At 37.7% G+C, this 21,581-nt stretch overlaps 1 protein-coding gene across 2 annotated transcripts in view; it reads right to left on the reverse strand.

Moving 5' to 3' along the window:
- Positions 1-453: 453 nt before the first annotated feature.
- COP1 (COP1 E3 ubiquitin ligase) overlaps positions 454-21,581 on the reverse strand; it is a 114,885-nt gene continuing 93,757 nt past the window's right edge. For both annotated transcript variants that reach the window (XM_081949561.1, XM_081949562.1), the window contains exons 19-20: positions 6,561-6,605; positions 454-1,558 (exon numbers count right to left, since the gene is read on the reverse strand). In XM_081949561.1, the coding sequence (XP_081805687.1) occupies positions 1,541-1,558; positions 6,561-6,605 (63 nt within the window). In that variant the 3' untranslated portion in view covers positions 454-1,540. The remainder of the gene's footprint in view (positions 1,559-6,560; positions 6,606-21,581) is intronic.

Genomic DNA, 21,581 nt, shown 5'->3' on the forward strand with positions numbered 1-21,581 from the left:
CTATTTAAAACTTATGTCACTAAGGAAAACATCCAGTGTTTTCAGACTAGTCATCCTAAGGCTCCCTAATAGTTGAAAAGCAGTCAACAAGCAATTTCTGAAAGTTAGAAATGAAGTTAAACTAAGAAATACCCAAACTTAGTTCTTAAAGGTGCTGGCTGTGGTTTGAGCAAGATGACTAGCACCTCATGCTCCCAAAACTATAGGATCACTTGTGGGTGATCTCAAGTCCTTTTTTTTAAATCCAGAGAAGAACAACAAAGAGCCACTGAACTTGATGGATCTTCCTTCCACCAGTTGTTGGCTCTGTCTTCAGTTCATATTTCTTCCCTTAATGTAGGCAATTTTTTCCATGTCACAGTAAAGGAAATAGTACTGCCATCACAACTAAGAAGCCCACCTCCTTTCCCCCAAACAAGTCTTACTTTGGGATGACAAACTAACAATGTGAAATATTTGGAATCAGTTTATTTCCCATTCACTTGTACAATTAAGAATATGCATGTTTATTCAAAAAATAAGGCTACCAAAGCCTGTCCCAAAATATATTACAACATTCAAAATGCTTGGCTTTTACAAATGACACAAATATTGAGATGATTGGAATGAACAAATTGGGGACAATAATGTGTGGATAGGCACTGTTGCCTTTCGTGAAGCAATTTCAATAGCCACTCAAATCAGAAGAGACAGAAAGTCATTAGTTACTGACAATTTAGTGGCTTGTATAGAGATAACTATGTCGTGTCACATCTGCTCTCATTCAACACATGTCTACATCACAGATGAGATCCTTATATAGCTGGCAGGCATGAGAGCTGGTGAAGGAGCAGATGGGCTTGGAAATAAAATGCTTACATGCCCTCCCTCAGACTGGAGAGCCTGCACTAGTTAGTTGTACAAAGAGCTTCAATAGTTGAATAGTAAAAAAATGGCCTGAACATATCATTTGAAAAATAAAATAAAAAATAGTAAATGAAATGTCACTTGAGGGTCTCAAGTCAGACGCATGCTCACTCACAATGTTCCAGTCAGGATTCGACAGTTTACCAGACTTTTTGGACTAAACAGAAAAAAAGACCAGTAGGAATAATCCAGATCATGGTTTAAAGCATAGTTCTCACAGAAATCATTCAACAAGGCAAATCTGTTACCATGCCTATCAACAAAGGGACATCCTGTTTCTATGTCTAGTTCAATGAATATTCATCATTCCTTTTCTGCATTAGCATCTGCTTTTATTTAAAAGGAATCCATTCATTCTCTCACCCCATCATTAAAATCAGATAAGCAATAGAATCAGCAGTAGCGAGTCTGTGCAGTTAATGTTGATGGTTCTGAATTCTGAATCCATTGGTACTCCCCAGAGTCCTAAAGGTATCCAACTTGTCCTAAAGGTATCCATAAAAGAAAAGAACTCCCAACCCCAAAATGTGACCACTCTGAGAAGGAAGAGCAAATTATCTTCATTTTTGTGCCCCATTGAGAATCTCAGATGAAAGCTGTATCAAGTATTCCACTCCTTGAGAGAGAAAACCTTTCATACCAGTTCCAGTACCTGGTGGAAAAAAACAGAGGGAAAAAATTAGTCCCCAAAACACAAATAATCCCGTCTCTTAACCAAGGTTAGATGTGCTACAGGAAGCTGGAGTTTTTCTTTACATGCCTGAAAATATAATGCAGGATGATAGTTATATTTTATCAAAGGAACATCTATGAAGTTGGTGAGCAGAACATGATATCCCTTATGCATTGTAACTGTTGCTTAATTGCTCTTCCCTCTTGTTCAGTTACCAAGTATCACAAACAAAGTGGCAGAGCAGTACTGTATTTAATAATAAAACTACTTATAATACTACACTTAGCTTTATGTGGGAACTGAAAAAAAGCAAAATGGCTGACTTTATTTTAAAAGCAAAAGGTGCCTTTTTCACCACCATAGGCTCCGGTTCAATGGACTAGGGAGCTCTGTTATGAACCAGTGTCAAAGGACTCTTGTATCAAAATGGCAGAGAAATCATTTCACAGTTGATTCTTCTACTTGTAACTTCAGGCTTAACAGGAATGTTAATGTCAAAAGTTTTAAGTTAATAAGCATCATTCCATCATTGCTATGGAAAGCAACTCAGAATATACCACCTCTGAACATGAAATCCCTCAAAAGCAAGGGATGAGGGCGTTAAAGCAGCTTCAGTTTGGAAACCAGGCTGATTTGCAGCAAGTCAGGCGAAATAGCAGATGATCAGAAGGTTCATTCAGTTTCAAACTAGCTCCATAATTTATCCCAGCTAATATAAAATAGTTCCCAGTTTTTTTCCCCAACTCAAGACTAACCGTACTTTTCGGAGTATAAGACGCACCTTTTTCTCCCCAAAAAGAGGGTGAAAATCTGGGTAAATCTTATACACTGAATACAGCATTATTGGCCTCCCCAAATCCCGCCTTGGACATCCTGTTTTTTTTGCAAAAATGGACATGCAGAGGGTTTGGGAGGTCTGCAAAGTGCTCCTGGGGGGCTGAGGAGGACAAAAATGAGTGAAAAACGGGCCTGTTTTTTGCAAAACCTTCCTTGTTTTCCCCAACAGGCCACTGCTATGGAGAGTTTGAAAACAGTACTGTCCTTGACTTACAACCATTTGTTTAGTGACCATTTCAAATTACAACGGCACTGGAAAAAGTTACATATGACCATTTTCCACAGTCCATTGCAGCATTCCTATGGTCACATAACCAAAATTAAGACGCCTGGCAACGCCTGGCAACATATTTATGATGGTTGCCATGGGGTTATGTGATAAACATTTGTGACTTTCTGACAAGCAAAGCCATGGGGAAGGCAGATTCACTTCACAACTGTGTTACCAACTTAACAACTACAGCGATTCATTTAATAACTGTGATAATAAAGTTGATAAAATGGGACAAAACTCACTTAATAACTATCTGACTTCGCAACTGAAATTGTGGCTCAATTGTGGTTGCAAGTCGAGGACTACCTATAACAGTGATGGTGAACCTTTTTTGGCTCACATGCCAAAAGCGGGGAGAGCACAGGGGGGTCGTGCGTGGGCGTGCCACACCCATAATGTTTTGCGCATGACCCCAGTGCGCATGCGCACACAACCAGTGCTCGTCCCCATTTTTGCTGTGCTTTTTTTGCCCTCCCCAAGCTCCAGAGGCTTTATAGGAAAGCCTCCTGAGGGTTCCTGAACACTCCGGAGGGCTAAAACCGGTCCTACGAGTAAACCGGAAATGACTTCCGGTTTGCCCGTAGAGCCGTTTTTTCGCACTCCGGAGGTTTCAGGGAAGCTCTTGAAGCCTCCGGAGGGTGAAAAATGGTCTCAAAAGAAGGCCAAAGTCAGCTGACAGGGTTGGCAAATGGCTCCATGTGCCACCTGTGGCACGCGTGCCATAGGTTCGCTATCACGGACCTATAACCTTCATCTGTCATATCCCTCATGGGTGTGTCATTGAAAAGGTATTGCTCAGCTATCCCATGACCACATCTGGAGATCTTCCAGTTGGGTGAGGATTCACTTGCAATCAGCTGTTTTTCACTGTGAAGCGCATGACACAAGAGATGTGGGGCTATGCTGTTTCAGGACTGGAGATATAGCCTCTTGCTCAGCCTCAGCTATCAGAAAAATCAGTGTGTGTACAAATCAGCAAATATATGTTCAGTAATTTGCAAGCCCTGGAGCAAATTTTATCCATTTTATTCATTTATAGCAACTTTTAAAGAAAAATATACAAGAATAGGATACAAAAACTAAAACCAACAGCCAACAAAAGTAAACACTTTTGTGGAAAAAATTAATGATGTGTTAAATCCTTCCCTCCCAATTATCTAACTGCTAATTACAACCTAAATATTTGTACTTTATATTAAATGTGGTACATTCAATATTATTGCTGGCATTTGTTGAAGTGATTTCTTCTATTGCTTTTAATTGGTCTCAATACTCTTTTCTAGCCCCCATTTTTCAAAGTTCTGTATTTGCCTTGCTATGTAATGCGTAGTATATAGGGACCCATTCCTGCTTAAATTTAGTTAAACCTCTATGTTAACTATCACTTGCCATTGCTATATATTGTCCCATTTTAGTTTCCCAATCTTGTATGGTAAACAAAATTTAATTTTTCCAATGCTGTGCCAAATTTATTCTTGAAGTTATCAACACGTACTGTATCAAATTATATTTTTTCATCTTTTCTGGGATATAATTAAAAATATTTGTGATTACAAATTTTATTTGTAGAATTATCTGATTATTTTGGTGTATTTCTTTCTAGCACTTCTGAGGTTTTTTTTTTTTTTACAAGACCACCATTTTCCTTATTGATTCTCACATTTCCAACATTTATTGTTATATGATTTGTCTATCTTGGTAATTACTTATGGAGTTATAAACCTTCAGGTCCTTGGTGCTCTCTGAACTACTAACTACTTTTTAAAAAGTTTGCTTCCACTTTAACACAATTTTTAATTTGTTTCTTTTCTTTTCCATATGTAATTCAGTAACAATTTATATACAGTATAAATCTAACAGGTGACCTTGATTTTGTATAAATGTTTCAATTCTATCATTTTTCTCAAGGTCCTTCCTTCTTTCTTAAGATCTCTTTTTATTCTTCCAGCAATTTGTAAATACACCAACCATGCTGGATTTCTACTTTAATTGAGCAGTTCTTGCTGTGTCTTCAGTTAACTTTCTGAGTCTGACCACAGAGCTTCTGACTCTAACAATTGAACTGAATCATGTAGTGGAAAAAGAAAAAAATGATTACATTGAGAGGGGCTTGGCAATTTAAATGACTGATGGGAGCTGACCAGCTGGGTGCACTTATTTATTTCCTCCACAGGAAGTAAAGTCAGTTGTACAAATTGAAGGATTATATCCACAATAGGATATTCACTATTTTTTGTGTGTATATATATTGTACCTTTAAACTAGTAGTGTATTGTTTTGGGTTGTTAGGAGGCTGTCAAAACCCCTATAATGTTTGCATTATTTAGGAATTCCACCAATTCATTAAGACTCTGGGCAATGTAGAAATGATGGAACAGATCTCCTTAGAGAGATTTAAAAGTTTTGATTAGCCATTTAATTGCTAATTACTTTAGTTTAATTTTTAACACTTAATTTGGAAATGACAACTGTGACTTTCTTTGTATTATAAATCATCATGATATTTTGAGAGTTGATGTTATGAAAATTGATGAATAAATTAGTAAAACAAAGTAATTTCAATGTCCAAAGTACTGCTATTGAGGTGTACATCAGAAAGGTTTAAAGAGAGGAGATAACAAAATTAATTTTCACTCATTTAATGACCAAAGGGAGATGTCTAAACATTCCCAATCCTTTTCATGAAGGCCAGAAAACGTGAGCTATTTATGAGTGCAATCTGGATAGACAATAAAGAACATCTCATATGAAGTTTATGAATCTTTTTGAATTTTCAATATTTCTGCATAAGTATGATCTAAGTTGTGTTGTGTTCTCAGAACTAGATAAACAAACCAAGCCAATTATACAAATGTGTGAAAAAGGTTATACTTATTCATTGATTTATTAAGGCAATCATCCAAAGCTATATATTTGTGTGCAACAAATATGCTGTGAAACAGTGGTGGCTGTACCATTGTTTGGGCCTGTTTTGCTGTCTCTGGACCAAGACAGTTTTCTATCATCTGACTTTTGAATTATACCAGTATTTTACAGGAAAACATCAGGCTATCTGTCCATGAACAAAGCTCAAGAAAATATGGGTCACACAGCAAGTCAACCACCTCCAAACCACGAGACATATAATCAAAGAATAGTTAAAGCAGAGGAAAGTTAATGTTTTGGGGCCGTCAAGTTATAGTCCTGACTTTAATCCTATAGAAATTTTGTGGAAGGACCTGAAATGGGCAGTTCATGCAAGGAAGTATAGCAACATCCCTGAGTTAAAGGTGTTTTGTAAGGAGGAATGGGCTAACGTTCCTCCAAGTCACGTGTAGGATTGATCAACGGTTTTCAGGAATGCTTAGTTGCAGTTATTGCTGCCCAAGAGTTCACCAGTAACTGAAAGCAAAGGTTCATAAACTTTTGCCATACACAAAGATGTAGCTATGTAGATATTTTTCTTAATAAATAAATGAACAAGTAGAATGTTTTTGACTCATTTGTTTTAATTGATCTACTTAATTGTTCTACTTTTGGAACTTGTGTGGAGAACAGATAATATCTTAGGTTATACTTATACTGAAATAGTGAACATTTAAAAAGGTTCATAAACTTAAGCATCACTTCATTCGTTTGACAATGTAGTGTACATTATTTTTGTTCTCTATACATGTCTTGAAAACCAGTGCCTGCTAAATACATTGCATTCCACATTGTTTCCTAACTGGACAGCACCAATTTGCAGCTGACATTACCCCCATCTCCTCAATAGATGCAACTAAATAATTTTAATTTACAAACAGCTGCATAAAAATGGAACTCTTGAAAATGTCTCTTCTAAGTTTCTGTAACCTTGTTGCTATCCCCGGTCAACATTTTAAAGCTTACCTTAATTGTACCCTGACTGTTAGCAGCAATCAATACATTGGACTCCTGCAAAAGAAGAAAAATTAATAGGTATTATGCTGCAGACAGTAAACCAAGTACATTGGGTGCTGTTTGCCTTAACAATCAGATATGGTTGTTTCCAGTATTCAAGAAAAGTATAGAATTTGACATAACTTTTGAGAAGGTGTGCCTGTATAGTTTGGGAACACCACCAATTGGTGTCATGATATTTCAAGCCATCTGACATACATGAAATCATTGAGAGATCTGTGAACATGGGAAATAAGTGAGAAATTCAAATTCAAAAGTGCTTCAACTGAACTCCTTCACTGACTACTGGAACAAACTAAGCAGGCAACTTTCACTATGTAACAGAATGGAGAATGATTGAATTTAACCATAATTTTGTAATCTATGTATTAATAAAACTCTTGTGTCTGTAACCTTTAATTGGTGCATCATAGGATAAAACCTTGTCAATAAAAGTACTTAAAACAAGCAAACCTACAGAATACCTGGATCCAACAGCCCAGAGACACTTAGGGTAAGATGGGCAGTGTAAAAATTTGATTGACTGATTGATTGATCGATCGATCAATCCTCCTTTGGGAAAACTGTGATGTTTCTGTGCTGCCAGCCTATTGAAAATCTTCATTTTCACCATTCTGTGACAGTTTTGCGACCACTCATGCAATCCCTCACTCTCTGCTTCTCCCACCGAGCATGTTGGGAAAGAAAAGGTAGGAAAACAGACAAGAATCCCTTGCACCCTTCCTGTCCCACATCATCCTGCCTCACACTCTCCCTCTGCATCTTCTCCAGCTGGTGTGGCACCTCGTGCACATCCCTACAAACCTATCCATGTGCACCTTCTCTGACCCACGTAATAGCACCTATACCTTTCCCAACCAACGCCACCCCCACCCCAACATGTGCTACCTCTCATACATTTATGCCTCACAAGTCTGCTAGCCTTGAACCTGCAACTTCCTGATAGCAGGAAGTTGGAGCCGCTTCCATTCCATGCCCACTTTTTTTTTTGCCTGCCTGTGGTCATTTTATTTCTCTGTTTAGGTGAGGAAATATCTCTGAAATGATGACTCAATGGATCCTGGATTGTCCAGTGTCTTCCAATATGCTAGCTGATCCTTTATTATTGTCAGTTTCTTTATGTTCAGCATAGCAATTCAACTTGCCATGTTGAAGCTCTCCAAAAGTTTAAAAAACCCAGTTTATAGTACACCCAAAATCTCTACCATTGGAAGGCAAAAAATATTTGGATGGAAAAGCATAAATTACATCAGATATAAAACAATTAAGAAGCAATAAACGTATTCAGGTATTTAAAGCAAATCCTTTGGTTTAACATTAAGAAGGGGTACCCTAAACAAGGAAGTTGCAAGTTAAAGTAATAATCCTATAACCTATAACAGTGCATGTTAGGGGCACTGTTTCCTGGCTACATTAATATCTATAATTATGCTTTTTATTTATTTTATTTTATTTCTATATGTATGTATTATGTTTGTATTTGGTTTTAATTGAGTTTATGATTGTTTGCCACCCAGAGTCATTTGTTTGAGATGGGCAACTGTAGAAATTGAATGAATGATGAATGATCAAGGTCTATCTAGTAAATCAATGACAAAGGTGAAATCAACCAATGTTACATAAAGTTGTTTTCTGAATACATTGATGTACTGTTAAATTAAGACCTTCAAAGTGACAGAGTGATTTATGTGCTCTGACTTTTATGAAATCCTACCTGCTCCAGATGTATACAGTTTGTCGCTTCCTCCTAATCCTCCAGTTTATTCAGAAGACATTAGGCTAAAGTTTGGAGTATGTCCAAAAAGGCTAGGAGATATTATTGCTTGCCATCTTTTTAAAAATTGGGACATATAATCCTTTCAATTTTCAATTATTAGATCCAACATGTTTTGTTTATTTCCTAAAGAGTATTTAGTTAGAATAGGGACTCACCAGTGGAGATTCTGCTTATATACCTTTGGGGATATCATATATTCTCCAGGGACTTTTCAAGGACCAATGCTATCATCTACATTCTAGTTTGAGACAGGTGACCACTAATGTATTGAGTTCTATGTGAGCTGTTGGTGGTAAAGTGCTATATAATACATAGGCAGGCTATTAGTCACCAATTTCTGGAATCTCTCTCTCTCTCTCTCTCTTTCTCTCTCTCTCTCTCTCTCTCTCTCTGTGTGTGTGTGTGTGTGTGTGTGTGTGTGTGTGTGAGAATTATACTGAGGCTGAAATCCACTTTATTGAGTTACACAAGAAATGTTTGGATTTTAATAATTATTTATAATGGAATTAAAATTGGACTAATAGCTGAATTAGAGAATTACATTTATCCTTCTTAACTCTACTTTGAATCTTCCTTGAAGCTTGTCACTGAAATCTATAGTCATGATCAAGCCATCTCTTTTTTATATTGATCTTTTTGGGATATCATACAATGGTCACCTGAGCGTAATGCACATGATTATGTTGAAAGTTAGATATGTTTCAGTTAAGTTGCAATCTCTTTGATTCAGCATCTGCTAGCTATTTAATACAGCAATAATTTTCGCACTGAAGTTAGAACTTCATCTAAACTGATCTTTAAGTTGAGTAATACCATCTGGATCATCTCATCTCACAGGAAGAGGGCCCTTGTATAACAAAAGAGTCAGAAAGAGAGGTAGATAGAATTTCTCTGCTCTGTTATGAATGTCAAAAGAACTAACCTGAGGAAGACATGTAGGTTTGATCAGAAATAATGATTACTGCTGCTTTAGAAATGTCTAGTGCCAGTTTGAGTGAATCAGATCAGTATCATGCAGATTATATAGACCAAATCTAAAGGACAAATTCAACAAGGAAAACCCATGATTGTGTTCCACAATTGTGTTTAACACTTTATTCATGGAGGATCAAAGGAAATGCCACTTGGCTTTTCTTCTTGGCTAGCTTGTGTTATTCCGATGTAACATTCCAATGTTATCTTTATCAATTCTGCCAGGCAATAAAATGTCTGTGTTTGGTAGTGATTGTTCAATATACTCAAAAAGTATTTGCAGAGAGGACCAAAACTTAAACCACAGCTTTAGATTCCCACTAGCAAGGAAATAAACATTAGTACAAAGAATTGACCCAAAAGATTTGCTATCTACCTGGATTAGCTGGGTATGACCATAATAAGACCAGACTTCTCTGGTATAATGTCATCTGAAATAAAAATTGATATCCTATCACGTATTTCATTCAAACCCAATTTCACTACTGGAAAGTAACATGAGGAGAAACTTGACAAGTAAAGGCAAGAAATAGTCTGGCACCAGGTCGTATGCAAAAAAATAGTATCTATTTTTTTTCAAGCAGTATTCAGATTTGTGAATTCCTTTTTCCCCTCATCCTGTGAATGACTGATATTGAGCAAGGGCAGATCACATACACATCAAAGGTGGGCAAGGCTTTTCAGCCTGAAAACCAAGAAGGCATTCCTAGAGACTCATCAAGGAATATGATAACTTTCAGGGTCCATCCCCTCTCCCAATTGTTGGGAGATATGCTAAAAGTGAAAAATGGGCACATTAAGCATGAATGTTAACACACGTATTTTGGATATTTTTATTCCCATTGCCCCTACAAAAGTCCCAAACGCATAGTATCATGTTTGTAGAGTTTCTTGCAAACTTTCAGCAACACTCTCTTGGAATGCTCTAAAGATGACAAAGTGGGGACTAAGGGGAGTATATATGGCCTTTGGGACACTTTAAAATATAATGTATTATAATATTAAGTCCATGAAGCGCAATTAACAGTGGCTAAAAATAAAATTAATTGGCAAATGAAAGCTATTAATCTCCTCTTTACAATATGTCAGAGAATGGAGGAAGAGCACATGAGGCAGAAGCATAAAGGAGGCCAAGTCAATGCTTGGCTTAAGACTGAACAAGAACACTGTTCAGATGATCAAAACATATATAGTAGCTTTGCCAAATGAATTTTATACACTCAATTTATTTAGCTGTCAGTCTCACATGTGTGACTCTGGCAGCCCACAGTTAAAGTAGCAAAAATCAAAACACATGTAATAAATAACCTTAACCAAAGTCCAACAAAAAATTAAATTTAAGTCATATAAATTTTCTAAATAACATTAAAAACAAGTTAAAACAAACATAAAACACAATATGTGAGAGTACCAAGCAGCAGATTACGAACATCTCACATATCTCTATGGGATCCCCAAACCTGATGGCAAAATCATGTCCCCGGGATTTTCTAAAAGGTCAGTTGGGACAGGGACAATCTGACCTCAGGGAGATGACCCAGAAGGCAAGTTCCTTGGCAGAAAAGGGCTATCATCCTGGATCCCAAAACTTCTTATTAGATGGGACATGCGCCCCTCTGTTGGATTTGATGGAATGGGTGGATGTAATCAAGAAGTGGTAGTCTCTGGGCCCATACCATTATTAAATTAATACAGCATGGGAAAATGCAATCATAGCAGACTAGAAGCCTTAAAAAACTTTGAAAGTCATGAGGCCAAATAATATAAAGAGGGAGAAATATGTTTAGAACCATATTATTTAATTTATAAAAACGTTTAAAAACCATATCCATTAGTTACAATACTATTGTAAAAATATAATTAATTAAGAAAAGTGAGCCATTTATGGAATTTCATGTTTGTTTTAGATACTATCAAGAGATGGAACTCTAGTTATCTGGTTATATGTATCAAAAAAATAAATTAAGGTTCTAAGAATTAGGAGTTAGCTTTAGCAGGGTACAATACTTGATTGTTTCTTGATACTTGTAATGCAACTTACTTTCCCTACCATAAATGTTAACTTTTCTGTATTAAATTACAATCTCTTTAAAAAGTGATATAACTAAACTTTAAAATTAAGAATCACTTGAAGTGAGTAATTAAAAGTAACTAAGCAACTAAAAACTTTTTAATTGCTTGACAAGCCTGAAGATAATACTCCATATAGATAGATTTTATGCTATTATTTATCAGACTGATTGTCTTCCTTTCTTTATAATATTTTGTTCAATTTTCTTTTAATTCACCCTGTTGTCCACACCATGTTTAATATCCTACTTCTCTGGGGGCGGGGCTGAAGTCGTGATGACATGATGTGCGATCTCAATGCTCTGAGATCGTAATCGACACTTTTGCCACTGGGGGGAGGGGTCCAAATGGATCTAAACTGTCCCGTAGAGACAGTGAACAGGAAGAATATGTCTTGCTGAACTCGGGGATATTGCAAAATTCCCGAAAGAAGCAAGAGAAATTTCTTCAAGCCAATGACAAAAAATCCAGCCAAGACTGATGAAGTCGGGGCGGCCCCAAAACGGAAGAAATGGAAAGTGAAAGTGTTTCCAGCTGGTGAGGAATCTTCATTGTTTTAAAAGAGAGACTGCCTATAAAAACTTAAAAATTGATTTGAATTGAAGAATAGAAGAATCAAGCGGCGAAATTAATCTTGCAACAGTTCTGGACAGTGGTTATCCCATTTTTTTATATGCTATCTTCATGGCTGAAACCTTTATAAGCTTTTTAAAATGGACGGATTAAGTTTTCTGTTTTTATCTTTTTTTTCTGTGACTCTCGGTGATTTATAGACCAAAGCTTTCCTCTTTCATCGCTGTGAGTATTATTATTATTTAATTCATTTAAAGACTGGACCTCTTTTTCTAATTTGAAATATAAAACAGATATAAAAAAAGAAATATTTTAAAAGTGCTACATGCCAGGAGGTTTTGTTGATTGGAGCTTGTATATTCAAGTGGAACTTTTCCCTTTCTTCGCGGTTTGTTTTGACGGCTCATTACAGAGCGATAGGGGTAAGCCAAATGTCCCTTTGAAGCATGTTTCAACCAGAGAAGAGGGGGAAAATGGCTTTTGTGAATCCACGTTTTAACTTAAAAAAAACCTTCCAAGTGAAAGCTCTTTGTTTAAGATGGCGGAGTGTCAGGAAAATGGAGAGATTGTAAGCCTGCAGACAATATTTTCAGAATTACTAAAATTAACAAATACATATGAGAGGATTGAACAAAAACTGGATCTTTTGGAACAGTTAACAGAAAGACGTGATCGAAAATTTGATGATATTCACCAAATGCAAAATGAGGGGATTAAAATCCAAAGAATTGAAGTGGAAAATGAATATAAAGCAATTAAACTTGCTGACATTTATGGTAATTGGTTTGTTTTTGAAAACGCAAAGAATGGAATACTGAAAGAGGAAATAAATGGAGAGGAAACCTATTTCAAAGGGCAAGACATAAAAGAAGAAGAAGAAAGTAAAGAATTTATGGTCTATGAAAGTTTATTAACGAAAATATGGATAACACTGCTGACAACTAAAGACAAGTGGAATAAAGAAGCAGAAAGAGGGCATCAGGATTATATGAGAGATCTTACAAGCAAGGAGTTGCTAGGACTAGTCCATACAAAGCTGTTTAAGAAGCTTAGAAGATTGATACTACAAATGGCAAAGGACATAATATTATTTTGTTATTGGAAAGATACACGTATACTGTATACAATGTGTAGTGTTATGATAAGCAATAATTGGATATGAATATTGAATGATACCCGAGATTATATATAAAGGTGAATAATAATAATAATAAAAAAGAGAACTAAATTAGACACAGTCAAGTTTTGATTATTAGGGGGAAAATGTTGTGACATAGAATATAGCCAAATAAAGAAAGGATAATAATAATAATCTATATATATGTATAGGTATAATATAAGGAAATTGGATGCAAATTGTAAACAGTGATTTGGAAAGGAGGATTAGAAAACTTTGTTATTAAATATTATGGATGTTTAGCTAGAATAGGTTATAAGGCTTTAATTTTAATGGAGGATTTTATAAATAAGTAAATGAAATGCCAATATGTGGTTATGTATTATATTTTGCTATATTTCATGATGGACGTTTAAACAATTATAGTCAAATAAAAGTGGAGGTATGATGATGGTAATATGTATAAACATTTGAGTTAAGATGCTAGAGTTAATATGAATTATATTTGATGACGGTAGAAGAGATGCACAAAAACCGTTTGTAACCAACTGATACACTTTCTACAGGATGTAAAGAAGGAGGATGTTTATGTTTGTTTTGAAAATTAAAAATAAATAAAAAAAAATTTGGCAAAAAAAAAATCCTACTTCTCTAAGACTGAGAATAGTCACCCGGGAAAAATTATCCATTTTCAGATTTTTAAAATGTTCTTATATTTGCAACTACTTAAAGTAAAATTGAGCCCCAGGTTTTTTCACATTATTGCATTGATCTTCCACAAAAAAACTTATAACACAGTACAAAAATCCTCTAAATTATCTTTATAAATTCTTAATATTTCAATTTTCACATTCATGTCCCTGTGCTGAAAGCTGCAAGTGGAAATCTAGCCAAAACCGCTTCTCAAGAGAGAATGAAGTTTTAGCACAACAGGACTCCGATCCATCATATATTTTAACCTTGAAACTTGTTGACAAGCAATAAATTGTCAAAGGTTGCAAAACAGAACCAACCCACAAGAATACCAATATATTCCAAGTAATTGGACTTGTTTTTGCTTTTGGAAATTTTGGTATTTAATGACATTCACTGAATAAGTGTTCTTTATACAATAAATAATAGTCAGTTATTACTGTGAAACAAGGCCTGATATTCCTAATGAAGTTGACAAAAATATCATACAACTATTAAACAGAGCATTATTACTGAAGGACATAAATAAATGATTTTTTGTGAAGTAGTTTAGGGACACTTCCTAATTTGAATATGAATTCTGTGGGTCGCATTATATTGCTAAATAAAAATCAATATAAAAATATTTTTTCTGTATCATGGGATTACCATATAAAGATATGAGATGTCATTTTAAAATAAAATGTGTGAGGTTTTAGATGGTTAGATATAATCTGATCAAATATCTTTAGGGTCTCCGGAATGTATTTTTGATTCAAGAAGTAACAGTTCATTATACAAAAGGTTATCATTACCAAACTCAATCATTGTATTCAGTTTTGCAAACATAAAGTTGGAGTCCATCTCCAGTACATTTCTAGTCAGTTGTATATTTTAATAACTAATTTTAATTAAAATATGCTTTATTATAGAACAAACTTAATTATGAAAAATAAATTGAAGAAAGAAAAGCAGAAATGTGGGAAGGAGATTCATGGGAAATATTAAAATCAACAAAAGTAGAACAATTTTGATTGTAAAAAGAATTACACATCTTCAAAAGATAATTCACAAGTCTATGAGATTTATTCTTAAGTTATCTCCTACATCTGTAATTATTTTGTTTCACAAGGCTTTTTTGCCTTAATTTATCAATGCCTATAAAAAAGTGACTGACGGAGTCTATTTTGGACTTAAAATTTTGAAAATGTAATTGCATTACTCATCGACAATTTTTTCTCCTGTGCACGTCTCTTCTAACACTTGATAGATAATATAAGCCAAACTTAATTTTAAAACTCTAACATACTTTAAATTCAGTTAATTTATTAGTAGGTTAGAAATGGAACACCCAAAGGTGCAAAGAAAGCAAGTTACTTGAAATAATAAGTTGTAAATCCACAAATTTAAATGTTCATTTTTCTGTTTTATTAATGTTCATAAGAGAATTCCAGTCAGCAATATATGTAGAAATTGAATTAAAATAGAAAGCATTCTAGTACACATTTCTATGGTCTGAAAATGCATATTTTGTGACTGGCCATGGTCAACAATGAATGCTCATAATTCCAAAGGCAACCAAGATATATTCCAACTAAGCCTTTGGAGTTAATTAATTGGAGTCAATATAAAAAACTATTATTTTAATTGAAATTGCACTCTCCTCCTGAAGTACATTAAGGCCCAATTACTTAACAGTTTACAGTATCCTTGGGAGAGGAAATGGCACAGATTTCCCAACCTTAATTTTCCCTCCCAGTATGCAATGAGCCATTAAGATACTACTCTACCTACTTCTAAGCTTAATGCACAGGCCAAATTATAAGCAAGCACAAAATGTGAAATTGTAGAAATTATTTATGCCCACACTGCACTAAAGTTGAGATCTGGCAATCTGACTTGCATTTTCTTTTAATTAAGTTTCCCCACACTTCCCTCCCTAATATAGTAGCAAATACTTGCATGATTTTTGCACCTGTGCATATTATACCACAAGACTGGGCCCTTTTGTTAGTTTATAACAATGAAGTCCAGAGGTAAGTCATCAGTTAACATTTATTATATTTTTAAACAAATAGTTTTACTGAATCAAAATGTCTACCTGCAAGAGAGGCTCCATGATTCACTATTTTAACCCTGCTTCCCTCCACTTTCCCACCCTATGCAAATCAATACCAGGTATTAACATGCTTACAATTTTAATTAAGAAAAGAGTGCTGCAGTTATCAAAAGATGGGTGACACTGACTTAGCACTATGTGGCATACCCAAGTTGTAATAGATAACTTGAATTTTTTTCTGGAATACAAGAACAACAACAACAACTTCATTCATGACTTTTCATACTAGGCACAGCAAACAAAAATCCCTCATGTTGTTCTTAGTAAATCCGATTTAGATGAAGTTATAAAACCTTCATATTCTACCAGTGGCACTTTTTGATGAATATCCATGGTTCTTTTGCAAGATTTGTTGTCTTTATAATTCTTGACTTTGGAATGTAAGATAGAAATAGAGACTCGGTGTGCTGATCTCTAAAGCCCAATATTGCTTAACTACCTCTAACCACCTAGTTTTAGATCCACTGATAAAATGCAATATAATAATTTCAAGTATTATTTTTACTGGATGAATACTTAATTAGATGTGCACATATAACTGATTTATTGACATGATAGGATGAAAATTTAATAATGTACATTATTAATGTCAAGGTTAAGTCCATCTAAAGCTTGCACCAAGATCTTCATTATAGGATAGAAGTGTAATTAACAAAGCTAAGAAGGAATTGGAGGAGACAGGAAAGGGCAAACTGTGAAACCTTCTGATTGCTGTTTTCCACAGAGATATGACACTATTTCAATTATTCTGACTGGGATTAATTCAAGAACATAAGGTTGAAAATACCATGTCCCGTTTCCTCTACAATAGCTAGAACCTTTAAAATAAAAATGTGATCTATGTTAACATAATCGTGAAATCAAATAATTAAATATCAATCAACCAGCCAAAATCTGGAGATCTCTTTATGGACGGATTAAAATTGGTTTATGCCAACTATAAAGTTAAAAAGCTTTTCTTTTTTCATTTTGCTCTACACAATGGCTTGTCAAGACGAAAATGATATTTCCTTCACTATATGGTATTTTCTGCAGTTATTAAGATTGTTGGAGGAGAAGACACAAAAAACCACCAGGGAAGTGATTGAAGCCTGGGAAACGGCCCCCTTGTCAGTCAACAGCAGTGCTAATCTACCAGTTTATCAAGTAATTAGATAAGAGAGGCTATGCAGCACATGTAAAAGACAGCCAACAACTTAATAGCCAACCATCAACACCCCAATCAACATCTAAAAAACCACATACAATAGGCACCACATAAATACCACACACAGAATAGCACATACTCTGCTAGAGAGAGGTTTCCTGAAGATGGGCTCCAGCACGAATCTGAAAACTCAGAAAACTAAACCTCTGGTTCTGGTGACCAACCCAGATTGGATCCTGCAATCAAAAACTTTTTTTTATTATATTCCCCTTCATTTCTAATTCCAGATTGTATCATATCTTAAACTAATGCATACAAGCAGATAGTAGGAAAGTTAACTAAGGAAGTGGGTTTAATTAAGGTTAGCTCAAGCAGATTTCTCTAAAGAATAGACAAATGCATGTATCCCACTTTAAAAAACATGTTTTCAAGGTTTGTATAAAGTTAGGATGAAATTTTAGATTCCCTAACCCAAACCTTTCCCAGTGCTCTGACTTAAGAGAAATTTAAGAACAGTTCTAGACCTGCACCAATTCATTTATACCGTATGTATTTATTCAAGTATTTTGGGGGGAACTGCTAGAAAAAATGGCAAGAAAAGCAATTCTTTTGGATAGATTTATTTGTAAATCTTACTGCAACTCAGTTTTCTTTCCCATCTAAGGCAATGCTCATGAACTTTTAACTGATCAGAAATAGCCAATTATCTAAAATTTTAGCTAAATTGATTTCTAAAATAGAGAAATGATTTTTCATATTTGTCTTCCTGGGCCCTGAAGCCATTTCCCACACTTTTTAAATCATGTCCTTATGGCAGCTGAGAGTGCTATGCTTAGAGTGTGTGTTCTATTTATATCCCGGCTTTATTTATACAAACAAGGTGGCAAACAAATGCACGTCTTCCTCCTTCTATTTTTCCCACAACCACCCTGTGAGGTGGGTTGGGCTGAGAGTGTGTCTGGACTAAGGTCATCCAGATGGCTTCCATGATTAAGGCGGAACAAGAACTCATGGTCTCCTGGTTTCTGGCTTTGTACCTTAATCACTATATGTGTTTATTCAGGAAAAGACACGTTGGTCCTACCTGAACATTGTTTCTCAGGATATTGCAGGAAGGTTCAGGAATGGAATGGGTATTATCATGCCTTGATTGGTCCAGAGACTGAGTCATAATTGTTAAGCCACATCTCTGACTCTCTTCCTCCTTGGCCCAGTTTCAACGAGGTTGCAGCTGCATGAAGTTTCTGGAAATGAATAAACAACCAGGCCATCCCCCGCTAGGTGAAGTGAACTACGGACACGTCATTGGGAGGTGCCTGAACTCTCCTGCAGTATCCTGTGAAACAACGTTCAGGTAGGACTAACATGTCTTCTCTAGGGATACTGCAGGAGGGTTCAGGAATGGGACGTACCAAAGCTATCATCCTAAGCCTGGCCCGGAGTTCCTGATGCGTGAACAACCTGCTGGGGCACCCTTCGGCTGAAGAATGCTTCTGCAGATGCGAACACGTCCAGCCAGTAATGCTTAATAAGCGGTGAAGGTGAAGCCCAGGTGGCTGCCCTACAGATATCCTCTATGGGAGCGCTGGTGCTTCAGGCCGTTGAGGTGGTCGCGCTCCTAGTGGAGTGGGCCGTGATACCAGCTGGCACCAGCAAGCCACGGGCCTCATAGGCCCTCGCAATTGCCGCCCTCAACCATCTCCCAATAGTGGCAGGGGAAACCCTCGCCCCCAGGGTAGATTACTGGAAGGAAATAAAAAGGGCCTCCATCTTCCTAATGGAAGCAGTACGTTTCAGTTAGATCTTAAGGGCCCTCCTAACATCCAGCCCATGCCATAGACGTTCCCTGTCGTGAGACAGGGTGGGGCAGAAATCCAGAAGGACAATCTCCTGGGATCCGTGGAACAAAGAATTAACCTTTGGGAGGATGGTTGGGTCAAGTCTAAAGACCACTCTATTGTCTTGGAAGGGCAAAGATCTTCCCTCCAGGAGAGAACTCCCAATTCCGAGATGCGTCTTGGTGACGTGACAGCCATCAAGAACGCAACTTTGAATGATAGGAACTGCAGACTAATCATCCTGAGAGGCTCGAATGGCTCCCTCACGAGTGCCTGAAGGACTGTGGAGAGATCCCAGGTGGGGAACCGGTGAACCACTGGTGGACAGAGGTTGGACGCCCCTTTTAGGAAACGTTTAATGATGGGATCGTGAGCTAAGGACAGCTGACCTTCTCCTGCTATCACCATGGCCAGAATCATTACCTGCCGACAGACTGTATTATGGGATAAGCCCTTTTCCAAACCGTCCTGCAGGAATTCAAGGACCTGAGGGGCAGAGGCCCCCATTGGATCTATGCTAGCCTGACTGCACCACCTAAAAAAGGTGGACCATGTTGCATTGTATATTCTAGTGGTCGAAGATGTCCTAGATGCTTCAATGGTGGAAATCATCCTTGTTGAGAAATTGGCTACCCTCAAGAGACTCCTTTCAAGTGCCAGGCAGTCATCTGGAGCCATTGGATGGACCAGGAGCCCCTGGCACAGGGAGACCTTCTTCCGAGGGGTCCTCCATGGAGGGGACAAGTGAACCAGATCCATGAACCAGGGCCTCCTGGGCCAGTGGGGAGCTACTCTGCTTCTTCTGCCTCTATCTTCCTGAGGGTCCCTGGGAGGAGAGGAAGGGGAGGGAAGGCATAGAGAAGTTCTAGGGGCCATTGGCTGCAGAGAACGTTGGTGTATTCTGCCCCTCAGGATAGGAAACGTGAGAAGAACCGAGGAAGCTGGGCATTCACTGGCGTAGCCAAGAGATCCACCTCTGGTGTTTCAAACTATCGACAGATCTGTTTGAATAGCTCAGGATGTAGTTGCCACTCACCATGGTCTACTATGGCCCTGCTGAACCAATCAGCCTGGCTGACCCTGAGATATGTTCCTATATGAGCGATTCCAGATGCCTCTCTGCCCACGTGCCTCGATCCACAGTGCTCTCGATTGGGTTCCCTCCTGGTGGTTTACGTGGGCTTTGGCAGCCACATTGTCCATCAGAAGTACGTGCTTCCCCACAGGAGGTCCCAAAAATTTCTTAGCACTAGACATGCCGCCTTGAGCTGAAAACCAATTGATATTGTGATGCAGGTCTGTCCAGCAACCCCGCACCAACTGTGACCCCATCAGGGGCTCCCAGCCATAGGTACTATGGACCCCCTGCTTGGTGATCTAGATCTGGCAGGAAAAGGACTGGGCCTGAAACCCCTGGCGTCCCTTTGTCTCTCAGCCCTGGCTACTCTTTTCTCCAGGGACTTTTGCCTCCACTGTTCATCCCTTTCCTGGGCTTTACATGGACGCTTAGGGGCTGGAGCCTTGCCCTTCTTCTCCCATGTCTTCAGGGAGACTGATACGGGCTGAGTGCCCTTGAAGAAGACGGCCCCACTGGCTCTGAAGATCAGGCATCTGCCATCTTGTAACCGCCACAAGTGCAGCCTACTCACGACCACCTGATGTGGTAGCTGCTGCCCAATGCTTCGGCTCCTGAAGACGCTGCCGGCTTGGCTGCTGCATCTGCACGGGCTGGTCTCTAGCTGTGCTCTCCCCATGGCGCGATGTGCGTGCTTGTCTGATGTCAGCCCCTTCGCACGTGTTGGGTCCAAAATGGCCACCGCTTGCAGCCGTGATACTCCTGATGCCGTCCTCCATGTGGAAAAGCTGAACTCGGCTTTTCCCGCTGACTGAGCTATTGCCGCGGTGCCGGTGAGGCAGAAAAATATTCAACGAGCAGTTAAGCCACCCAGCCTCAGCCAGACAGAGGCTCCCTCGGCTCCTCACTGGAAGAGGCCGAAAAAGGCCTCCTGTAAGCCTCCGGTGCTCCAGAGCAGGAGGCAGCGCTAAACGGGCCCTATATCTCCCCAGCAGTCCAGAGCAAATAGCAATAGTCATATTTGGAGCCAACTTGAGAAGAAAACTGTTTTTGAAAAAAAATCAATTAAATTAGAAAGGTTCCGGAATAGATATTTAAGAGCCAAGGCAGATCAAACCTCTCTTGGACCAGACTGAGTTGAAACTGGGCCAAGGAGGAAGAGAGTCAGAGGCGTAGCTTAACAATTATGACTCAGTCTCCGGACCAATCAAAGCATGATAATAGCCATTTCATTCCTGAACCCTCTTGCAGTATCCCTGGCGAATGGGACTGAGCAAAGGTTTGAAAATGCCATTTAGTAAAATGTTACCAGAAAAAAAGCACACTTCTTTGAAGCAGTAAAGCAAATAAATCCTTTGGAAGAAGCATGGAGTTCCTTCAAAGATTGTTCCTAGTCTTTTATATGTGTATATGAATGTCTAGATAACATTTTTGCTGGAACCATCAATGATAAAAAGAGATGTGCATACACACATACTTATAGCCCCAGCCCTTGAAGCAATAGTTTGAGCCTTCCAGAGAAAATGGCTGCCTATATTGCTTTTCACTTCCCTATTACAAAGGATTCTTTATTACAGAAGGAAACATAATTCTCTAATATAGCTTGTTAA

The sequence above is a fragment of the Natrix helvetica genome (assembly GCF_964273705.1).
Source record: "Natrix helvetica genome assembly, chromosome: 3".
Classification (NCBI taxonomy): Eukaryota; Metazoa; Chordata; class Lepidosauria; order Squamata; family Natricidae; genus Natrix; species Natrix helvetica.